Source organism: Phalangium opilio, unplaced genomic scaffold (assembly GCF_054372755.1).
Source record: "Phalangium opilio isolate 3A_F unplaced genomic scaffold, DU_Popi_V2 ptg000217l_1, whole genome shotgun sequence".
Lineage (NCBI taxonomy): Eukaryota > Metazoa > Arthropoda > Arachnida > Opiliones > Phalangiidae > Phalangium > Phalangium opilio.
The window spans coordinates 5,610,098-5,622,050 of NW_028324218.1; the positions used below are offsets into that span (position 1 = coordinate 5,610,098).

An 11,953-nucleotide genomic window follows, 5' to 3' on the forward strand; every position below is an offset into this window, starting at 1 on the left:
CAACGGTATTGGTTGAATTCTCACAGGCTGAGATAAAGGTAGGTTCTGGCTAGCAGATGCCATGCACTAAACCCCACGCCATTGGTTTAGTGGCGTCTGCTAGCCAGAATCTATTACTCCAACGGGATTGGTTGAATTCTCACAGGCTGAGATAGGTAAGGGGAAGGTCATGGTTCTGGCTAGCAGACGCCATGCACTAAACCAATGGCAGATGGCCGCGGCGACACAGTAGTTCTTGATAGTTTTTAAGACTAATCAAATGTACTAATTATCATATTTTAATAAGAGATAATTCATTTTATTGAATTTAGAAAAAGGACGCCTTTACTTGATCTACTGTTCCTTCATTAACGGACAAACAGCTCACCCAATTTTAAAAAGCCACGCGATAAATACGTCACTTCGTCACCCAATAATAAAAAAGCCAGTAAAAAAAATCGACACGCGGTTGGGTTTTTTTCCCGCCAAAAACAGTGTGTGAGTAGAAAAGCGGGGATTTTTCGCGCGCTTTTGGGAATGGAAGAGTTTTCCAAATGATCCCTGAAATAATAAAAAAAAAAAGCGGGCTTCACAATGCCCATCCATCGATTCTGTATCAGCCTTTTTTTGGGGTTCGCCCAAGAAAAGGGCTGGGCTTTTTAGAATATTTCCAAAAAATCCCCTTTTTTTTTTTGGTACCATGCATCTCCGCCTATAGAGGGAGCTCTACGCGTTATATTCAAAGATGAATTCATTTTAAAGTATTCGACCAAAGGCTTAAGAATATTTTCTTTTATATTGTATATACATAGTTTTTAGACAAGGAGTATTTATACTGCATTTACACCAGGAGGTGAGGCTACTTGGTTGCACTTTGTTTGCCAACTTAACCTGGCCTCCTGGTGTAAATACTGTATCAATACTCCTAGTCTGGCTTGAAAACTGTATATTGAAGGGCATATATATATATATATATACACATGGCTTTACTTGGCCTGGGCACCACTGAAATTTTGGAACCATATATCCCCTCATAGAAATAGCCCCTCTCCCCAAAAATCTGAAAAAATGGATATAAATATATAGTATAAAAGAGATACGTATAAATCCGATGGGAACAGTAAAGCCTTCTTCTTTCTATTGATTGGTTTTAAAATAATCAACTGTGATACATGTTCGCGTTTGCCGTAATTGTAACTTTGCAATTTGGAGTGTTGTAACTCTGGTTCTATAAGAGATACAGGGAAGTCCTTTGAGTATGTTATAGCCCTATTTCTAAGCTTTCCAACGATATGTAAGACTTTGGGGTTACTACAATAAAGACCGCAATCAGGGCTGCCAAAATAATTAAAGGCCGACTTCCATCGAAAAGAGTTCTAGCGAACTGAAAACTGAGCATCGAGACTGACAATGGAGCGACCGTGCCAATTTTCGAATCCCCGCTGGGGTAAAAGATGGAAGGGTTCTAGCTAACTGAAAGCCCTGCAATGTGGTTCTAGCGAACTGAAGATACGCAATAGAAAATTTCCTTCAGGGGAAAGCAAAAATTCGAGAGGAAAAAAGGATTTCTATTGTTCATCTTCAGTTCGCTAGAACCACATTGCACGGCTTTCAGTTAGCGAGAACCCTTCCAACTTTAACCCCAGTGGGGATTCGAAAATCGGCACGGTCGCTTCATTGTTAGTCTCGATGCTCGGTTTTCAGTTTGCTGGAACCCTTTTCGCTGGAAGTTGGTCTTTAAATTGGCAAAAAAGGGACAGATTATCTTAGCGTATTTCATAAGCCTGATAGTTATTTTCTTTTATAATCTCTTCCATGTTTGGGTTCTTAAAAGTTTTAAACAAAAGACTTAATTAACCAGTAGGAAATTCAGTAGGCAATTATATTGTCAAATTTAATAACGCAAAGAATAATTTTATAATTCAATAATTATTTACATCATTAAATTTTAAATAGAATTTTAATCACATGTAGATTAAAGTAACCGTAATATTTTGTTATTCAAAATTGCGTAATTAGCCATTTAAAATATTTTAGTTAATTTAACTTGCTTTCAGTCCCGAAAAAATAGAGCTTGAAGGTGAGATGGAGTCGAAACTTTTCTCAATACCTTATAACGTAGCCTCTATAGCGCCATCTAGGAAACGGCTTCGAAGCCCTCCCAGCATCCTCGGGGAGCGTTTGGATAGCGTCATACGTTGTTCGAAAACGTCGACAATGCCCCCTGTATTTAAAAAACCGAAGCTAATTCATGATAAATAGCTTATAATTTTAAATGGCGGCGCTAGGTGGCAGTACTTAATACTGGAGTTACTATGAGAGACTTTCATTGCTGCACATGGCACACCAACATTGCAACCCCATCTCATCTCTGTCCTCTAAGATTAGAGCCTCTTATTTATGGCTGTAGCTTCATTTTTTGCATCGCTAATTACTTGTCACAAGAAACCGTCGTATTCCTTTCATTTTTTTTTTTTAATTTGAATTTTTAATCGATGGTCATTATTCATTTGGTTATTTAAAAGAAAAAAAGTTCTAAATTTATAAAAGGCGGCAAAAGTCAATTGTTGCCCCTTTGCTCGTTTTTCAAACCATCAAAAAATGTTGTAGGGATAAAAAGATTTTGCCCCTTTGGTCGGTTTTTGAGGGGGTCAGAAGTTCAGAACTCAGAATACCTACCCTACACCGAGCATGCAGTGTCATAATAAGTTAGATTGGAAAATAATTCGGATTATCGACCCTGGATAATCCTATAGATAAATGTGCCTCTCGCCCAGCGTCCCAGGGTATCTGTCGCTGAAGCCTAAAAAATGGGATTAACGATATGCCTACCTACCTAGCTAGCTATCTTCTTTTGGGGGTTATTCCTCCATTTTTTTATACTGCATCTTCCCTAACGCCTATTGGCCGTTGGGATTCGCTTATCTGTCTCTGGACTTGTTGTAGAATGGGTACTTTGTCATTGAACCGTGTTATGAGGTTTGTATTAAATAAGACGTCGCGTTTGATGTCATGATTATAATGAATCCCCCCTCTCCCCCGATCCGAAGTTTTAAGAGAGTTATCGAGTTTGAATTGTGACCACTCTGCCCATTTTACATTATATTTTTCATCAATTTCTTCCTATTTTTTAAAAACGATTTCCATCTATATTTTAAAACCAATTTCTTCCTATTTTTTAACAACGATTTCCATCTATATTTTAAAACCAATTTATTCCTAAATTTTACACCAATTTCCAACTATATATTATAACACTAATTTATTCCTAAATTTTACACCAATTTATCCCTCAATTATACTCCATTTTATTCCTAAATTTTAAACCACTTTATTCCTAAGTTTTACACCATTTTGTTCCTAAATTTTAACACCAATTTCCGGCTATAATTTATCACCAATTGGTCCAATTTCCAGCTACAATTTATCACCAATTGGTCCAATTTCCAGCTACAATTTATCACCAATTGGTCCAATTTCCAGCTACAATTTATCACCAATTGGTCCAATTTCCAGCTACAATTTATCACCAATTGGTCCAATTTCCAGCTGCAATTTATCACCAATTGGTCCAATTTCCAGCTGCAATTTATCACCAATTGGTCCAATTTCAAACTACAATTTATCACCAATTGGTCCAATTTCCAACTACAATTTATCACCAATTGGTCCAATTTCCAGCTATAATTTATCACCAATTGGTCCAATTTCCAGCTATAATTTATCACCAATTGGTCCAATTTCCAGCTATAATTTATCACCAATTGGTCCAATTTCCAGCTATAATTTATCACCAATTGGTCCAATTTCCAGCTATAATTTATCACCAATTGGTCCAATTTCCAGCTATAATTTATCACCAATTGGTCCAATTTCCGGCTATAATTTATCACCAATTGGTCCAATTTCCGGCTATAATTTATCACCAATTGGTCCAATTTCCAGCTATAATTTAAGACCAATTTCCAGCTATAATTTAAGATCAATTTCCAGATATAATTTAAGACCAATTTCCACCCATAATTTAAGACCAATTTCCAGCCATAATTTAACACCAATTTATTCCTAAATTTTACACCATTTTATTCCTAAATTTTACACCATTTTATTCCCAAATTTTACATCAATTTCCAACTATATTTTAACACCAATTTCCAGCCATAATTTAACTCCAATTTCCACCTATATTTCAACACCAATTTATTCCTAAATTTTCCTATATTTCAATAATAAATTTCCTGTATTTCCTTTAAAAGGAATTAACAATGTTCCCTAGCTGTATACACTTTGGTCGCAAAATGAAAAAAAAAAAAAAAAAAAATTACTCCATAACTGGTTCTATTTAAAATATAAAAGACAGACACTTTTATGGTGAACCCATAAGACCCCCTTATATTCTATAAGATATGTTGTCAACTAGAGTATACCCCAACCGAAACGAGCTTTTGCACTTTCCCCGATGATCAAGGTGGTGGTACGAGAATAGCCAAGGCTATCGAAAATGGGCCTATTGGATTACAATAGGTTTTGCGAGATCTTACAACGTGAAACGTCAACATTTTTTGCTATAACCTTTTCCTATATAGGAAATTGACCCGTTTTTGACTTTTGCTTTTCAAACCAGAAGGGAAATTTTCTTTTGCTAAAAAAACGAATTAGCTTTGAGATAAAAATAACATTCCAAACATACGCTGAATCTTTGTGTCAGCAGGAATGCATAAAGCTACTAGGAATGATTGTGAAGCTATACATTTTCACTCAACTTATCTAGGCGAGTTTTGTGGGAGGAGCTAGCTAGAGTAGAGACGAATTTTACCCATAGCGAATTTATAATCTATCTCGCTGTAACTGACTTTGCTACTAAATAACCAATGAAATCAGAATTAGAAAGACTCCATCAGAATTATGAGGTTGTGACGGGGATAGTAAGTCATCAAGCCCGGCCCACAAAACCTGCATTGAATTGAACATGGGATATATTGCTACACAGTGATACTATTATCATACGTTTATAAGTGATATGGTCCATAAGTATGACACTACCTATACTGTTCGTAATGCTTCTGAGAGACTTACAACTCGAGATAACTAGTTCGAGAAGGAGAACGACGGAAGCGAGTCAAGTCCTAAGTACACTCGGTGGTTTATTTTGCATCTAGGTCCTATTTAGTCTGCATTACCAAGCCCCCTTTGACAGCAGCGCCTCACTCACCAGGCCTCCCTCGCTTTACCTCCTCGAATCTATGACCTACCTCGCTCACTCACTTCAAAATTACAAGCTCCAGTTTGTCATGACCAGAGATTAATTAAACAAACTTATGGAACGAACATATCTTATAAACTTATGCTTTTAGCTGTATATATTTCTGGTGTCAGTCAGTTATTGTCAAGCTATGAATTTCATAATAAAATAATAAAAATCGGTTTTCTGTGACTCAATATTTTCGAAAACGCAACACAATAGAGCCGTACCTTTCTCAATTTCATTAAACGTGTGCATTCAATTTTTCTTATCTTTGGTGGATTAATATTTTCCGATAAGATAAATTTTACACAAGTTGAGCAAGATCACGCCATTACTTGGAAAATAAAATTTATCGCGTTCAAAATGTCGAAGATGAAAGGCGGTTGCCGCGTTACCTATTACCTACAGCCTAGTAAAAAGTCAAATTCGAAAATAATTTCACTTCACAAAGATAATTTTACTATTGGAAAAGCAGCTTCTTCTAATTTGCGACTAAACAATCCTAGTATTGATCCATTGCTGGCCTTCATTGGGAAATACAAGAATGGTACGGGTCGGTACATTATGAACTGTTCCACCAGTAAAGACCACAAAGTCGTTAGGATTAACAAAACGGTAATTAAACCAAAAAGACAATATGAATTGAACGAAAATGATGTTATATCCTTTGGTCCGTTGAATGGTATTTACGAATACGTTTTTAAAAAATCCACGTCTGTGAGAACGGACAACACAAACGTGGCCGTGGAAGGAACAGGGTTAGCAGCCTCAACGTCGAATATTACAGCAACAAAAAATTCCGCAACAACTTCGGCAGGTACACGGATTCAATTTGGTAGTCAGCAAGGCGTTACCTATTACCTACAGTCTAAAAAGTCAAATTCGAAAATAATTTCACTTCACAAAGATAATTTTACTATTGGAAAAGCAGCTGCTTCTAATTTGCGACTAAACAATCCTAGTATTGATCCATTGCTGGCTTTCATTGGGAAATACAAGAATGGTACGGGTCGGTACATTATGAACTGTTCCACCAGTAAAGACCACAAAGTCGTTAGGATTAACAAAATGGTAATTAAACCAAAAAGACAATATGAATTGAACGAAAATGATGTTATATCCTTTGGTCCGTTGAATGGTATTTACGAATACGTTTTTAAAAAATCCACGTCTGTGAGAACGGACAACACAAACGTGGCCGTGGAAGGAACAGGATTAGCAGCCTCAACGTCGAATATTACAGCAACAAAAAATTCCGCAACAACTTCAGCAGGTACACGGATTCAATTTTGTAGTCAGCAAGGCGCCAGTGTCGAATCAACATCCGGAGGGGTGCCAAGGAGTATTCCAGTTGGGTCAAGTACCTCAACATCTGCTAATAGTACCCTTTCATTTGGATCGGGTTCCGCAGCATCTGGAAATGGGACCCTTCCATTAGGATCAAGCGAGGGGGTAGACACTTGAGAACTCAGGTGTACAATATGCTTTGAACTCATTGTACTGTCAAAGCTGAACTGTGAGTTCCTAAGACTTTGAACTCAATGCACTGTCAAAGCTGAACTCTTTTGAACTCAGGTGTACACAGAGATCCAGAGCGTCTACCCCCTCGGGATCAAGCGCCTCAAAGTCCGCAATATCTGCAAACGGTACCCTTCCAGTTGGATCTAGGACTTCGATCTAGTTCCTATTTAGTCTGCATTACTAAGCCCCTTTTGACAGCAGCGCCCCACTCACTAGGCCTCCCTCGCTTTACCTCCTCGAATCTATGACCCACCTCACTCACTCACTTCAAAATTACAAGCCTTTCAGTTTGTCATGACCAGAGATTAATTAAACAAACTTATGGTAAGAACAAATCTTATGAACTTGTGCTATTAGCTGTATATATTTCTGATGTCAGTCAGTTATTGTCAAGCTATGAATTTCATAATAAAATAATAACAATCGGTTTTCATGTGACTCAATATTTTCGAAATAACGTAACGCCATCACCAATGTCACTGTCACTTGAAGCAAGTAACCTCTTTTTTTGGGTGTTTGGGGGGCCCTAGTCTCTGTAGTGTCCGTTTAGGTTGTTACGTTCAAGTTTACCATAAACACCACTTAAGGCTAAAAGGTACTGTCAAAGACTGATTCTATTTTATGGTAAGAAAGCCCCTAAAAAATCCTACTTCCTACATAAAAGGATGTAGCCTTAGCCAATCTCGGTCCACGTTGCAGTTTTCTTCTCTAGCTTGAGCTAAAAGAATTATACTCTAGTGTAAAGGCGAGAGTGGATAGAGTTGAGTCGCAGCTTTGTGTTGGTGAGGAGAATTCTATGGGGATTTCTGTTGTTCAAGAAAAGGCTTCGAAGACCTTGGAAATATCAGGGTAATTGGTTTAGAGCAGAAAATCTCATCGAAAACATCGCAATTCCTTTTTTGAAAATCAAGAAAATAATGTCACAATTCTTTCTACAATATTATTTTCAAAAATCAAAGAAAAACAATTGCTTTTGAAAATCGAGGGAAAAAACCCCCAATTCTTTTTTAAAATCAAGGATAAAATCAAAAACGCTATTCTTTATGAAAATCAAGGAAAAAACGCAATAGGTGAATATATAAAGTATTTGGTCTTGCTGAACTTGTTGAAAAATAAGAAATCGTCATCACATTTGCGCGCGATGTTGCACGTGACGTGAGTTTGGTGATTTATTGTTAAGCCATGGATAAAGAATACGCGTGAGGAAAATATTTTTCACACTATCTTATAGCATGAAAACAAATTTCCTCACGCGCATTCTTTCCTTGATCGTACGAATTTGAGCGTGAGCGTCATTTGTCCAGACTAGAAACGTCACTCGTGACGATTTGTTATATTTTTCAATTAGCTCCTCCTACTTTATATATTTACCTATTGTTTTTGAAAATCAAGGAAAAAACGCAATTGTTTTTGAAAATCAAGGAAAAAACGCAATTGTTTTTGAAAATCAAGGAAAAAACGCAATTGTTTTTGAAAATCAAGGAAAAAACGCAATTGTTTTTGAAAATAAAGGTTTCGCAGAAACTTTAAACCAGTACAGTTGCACCATTCCCACGGTGCATGAATTCCATCTAACCATTAAATTCGGCAAACACATTCGCATAAACTCATGATACATGATGATCATGGTATAAGATCAAACCTTATTCCTTGCGGTTTACAATGATTAATGCTTTGTCACAGTGCAGGGTTTTCGGATGAGTAACTAGCAGCCTATTGGCCAACTAAAAAAAAACCGCAGCTAATATTACTACCAAACCTTATACCATTAATGGTACCTTACCCTGCCTTTAACAACGCTCCATTTAAAGATTGACATTTCCAGCACTTTTCTTAAGGGAAAGTCTAAGAAAGTATGCATTGATTATGGGTTAAAGACGTTTGATATTTAATCTCATCTGGTTTATATATAAAAAAGGGCCTGACGTAAAAAATGGCTGAAGGATTTTTCTATTCAATTTTCGCAAGACGCTTAAAGGAAGCTTAGCCCTGAACGTTGCGGTCAAGAAAATAACTTTTGATAAATGAAGGCAGACTATAATGTTACCGCGTGTAACTGAGAATTTGTACTTTTTTTGACATGAATAATTATAGCTTGAGCAAGAATAGATAATATATAATGGAGAATGTTGCACCCCAGATAGATTTCTTTCGAAGAAATGCATTAGAAGGGGATAATAGAAGAAGTGTGACACTATGTATCCTCTTCATACTTTAGTTATGTAAGTACATGATTCTTCCCTGGCGAGGGAATTACCCTTTTTGTTAATTTGCTCACCCGCTCATCAAACTTAATTAAATTAAGATGGGTGTAATTACATCGCATCGTGCTAGGGTGAATTCTATAACTGTTTGGTTTGTACTAAATCTCCATTCAGCAATCAAGTAGGCACAAACCTTGATTGTCTTGACATGGCTGGATAAAAACGCACGAGCGCACGCATGCGCCTTGGCAAATAGTTAAGCATCGTGACGCTAATAGATATAGTAATGATGAGGGAACTATTTAAAATGGCGTATGTGCATGCATGATTCGGTTTAGTAACCCCAATTGCTATAATAAATGTTAAGGGATGTTGTTGGGGAAGATCATGTTACAATTACGAATTAACCCGCTTTGTGCAAGTACACTTCTCTCGAACGAACATGCATTCGTTTTAATTTGACAGTGACAAATAATGTTCTGCCAAAAATAATCGCTGGACAGACATCAAAAATACTTTCATTAACTGATAACTACAGTATGACCCTTGACCTCCATAAATTTACGATTAAACTTCGAAGTTATATAATTTCGGTCCTAATACGAACCATTCCTAGTTGCAATTGCAACTGCGCATATTCATGCAAAGAAAATAAACAACTTCATACTTCCAACACTTTTTTATTCTCCGTTAGCGTACAACCACTTTTTAACAATATTATCCACCGTCATAACTTTAACTTGAGTTAAAATTAATTCGTCGCAAATCGGATTAGGACAAACCGTATTCTTATTCTTTCTCCAACTCTCGATACATTCGTTACAAAAACAATGCGAACAATTTAACATGACGGTGTCCGTAAAAAGCTCGTTACAAATAGTACAAGTTAATTCCGTTTCAATGTCGGATTTGAATTTAGTTTCATCGTTTAACTTTGTTTCCAAGTTAACGTATTGTTTTTCTAATTCACTCTTTTGCTTCGAGATTCGAACGTACATTTCTTTTTCTTTCAGTAAAGATTCCTCCAATGATTTAATGTCTGCCTTAAGATTAACTTCGTTTTCTTTTAATTTTTCAAGTTGAGTCGTTAATACTGTTTTATCTTCGACTTTTAGCTTTTTAAACGTTTTAGATTCGGTTTTAGTACTTGGGTTTTCTTGCTTAATAGTTTTTTGCAAGTTCTGGAGGGTTTCGGTTTTAATTTGTACTTGTTTCTTTAGGTCATTAATTTCGTTGGTGTTGTCGGAATTGGTGTTATCTTTCGTTGGAGTTGTGGTTAAACGATTTTCCAAGCAATTTATGCTACGTTTAAGTTTACGTATTGTTGAGGAAAGGTTTAAGGGATCAGATTCGTTTTCTTCAGGTGTTGAGATGGTGTTTGTTGGTTCTTGTGACGTGTTGATTGATGATGAGTTTTGACTGGTTTGGGGTGTTGATGGGGTGTCGTTGGGGGGAATGTTGTTGTCATCTTTAAGATCGTTTTGTTCAGCTTCTTTTTTGACTGTTGCAGAAACTTTGGTTGTGGCTTCGTTGGGTTGCGTTTTGTAAAATGAGTACTTGAATTGGATTGGCTGGGAATTGGAGTACCTAGAAAGGAAGGGAAGGGAAGAATCGGGTTTGTGTGAAACGTAAATTAACAACACAGAAAAGTGTCATTTTTTTCACCAAAAATACAACCAAATTAACTGTTTGTGAAATTTCAATGATTTCCTTATCATTTAGAAAATTAACATAAAATTTCGTGAGATTCCATAAATTTCCCTTAAATTCCCCGAAATTTCTTACAAATTTCGTGAGATTCCATGAATTTCCCTTAAATTCCCCGAAATTTCTTACAAATTTCGTGAGATTCCATGAATTTCCCTTAAATTCCCCGAAATTTCTAACAAATTTCGTGAGATTCCATAGATTTCCCTTAAATTCCCCGAAATTTCTTACAAATTTCGTAAGTTTTCATGAAATTTCACAAAGTTCCACGCGATTACTAACATAAGAAAAGATTTTAATATCTGCACCTACAAGAATTTGATTACAAAACGAGTATAAATGTAACTTTGTAAGTGTGTGAGATTTCAGATTCACTTATCATTTAGAAAATTTACATCAAATTTCGTGAAATTTCCTAAAATTCCCCATACAAATTTCGTGAGTTTCATGAAATTTCACACAAATTCCACGCGATTACTACATAAGAAAATTTTTTAATATCTGCCCTACAAGCATTTGATTACAAAACGAGTATAAATGTCACTTTGTTACAATTGTTAGTGTGTGAGATTTCAAGGATTCACTTATCATTTAGAAAATTTACATCAAATTTCGCGAGATTTCCTAGAATTTCCCTTACAAATTTCGTGAGTTTTCATGAAATTTCACACAAATTCCACGCGATTACTACATAAGAAGCAAATTTAATATCTGCCCCTACAAGCATTTGGTTACAAAAGGAGTATAAATGTAACTTTGAGAGGAAAATGGAGGCAAGCTAGTTTTGCTCCTTCAACTTTCGAATCATAATCGCAGAGCACATAGTTTTATATAGTTATTTAAAACTTTCCACTTACCTAAAGGACACAACATCGCCTTGTTTTAGTCCAATTACCGATGAGGCGGACACTTTCTTAGTATTAACGAAACATGTCATAACTTGCGTACACTTGGGACCACGTTTTATTTTCCAACCGCGTCGCAAAACCGTAATATGAAAACAAGAATATTGACCATTTTTCTGATCAATGATAACTTCGCCGCTATCCCGGTCAAAATAAACGTAATAACCATTTCTAGCACGCGGATTTAACACGATGGTCGAATCCGGCGACTTCAAACAGAACATCATCTTGAAATGATAATTAAAACACGCGTTAATTACAGTTTAAACCGCCCCTTTATCGTAGCGTGTTTAAAACTTTGCTAAGCCTTGGCCCACCATGCAGAAACTTTTCAAACGTTGTGAAGAAATTTAACGCAAGGCAGACTGGGGGGGGGGGGTGGGTTGATACTG

General features: G+C 36.4%; 1 protein-coding gene across 1 annotated transcript; it reads right to left on the reverse strand.

The window, feature by feature from the left end:
- Positions 1-9,613: 9,613 nt before the first annotated feature.
- On the reverse strand, positions 9,614-11,922 carry LOC149615895 (uncharacterized). Its single transcript, XM_089856462.1, has 2 exons — positions 11,514-11,922; positions 9,614-10,536 (listed from the first exon to the last, which is right to left on the reverse strand). Exons 1-2 carry the CDS (start codon positions 11,786-11,788, stop codon positions 9,630-9,632), a joined length of 1,182 nt encoding a protein of 393 aa, XP_089712588.1. The 5' UTR covers positions 11,789-11,922; the 3' UTR covers positions 9,614-9,629.
- Between the last annotated feature and the right edge of the window lie 31 nt (positions 11,923-11,953).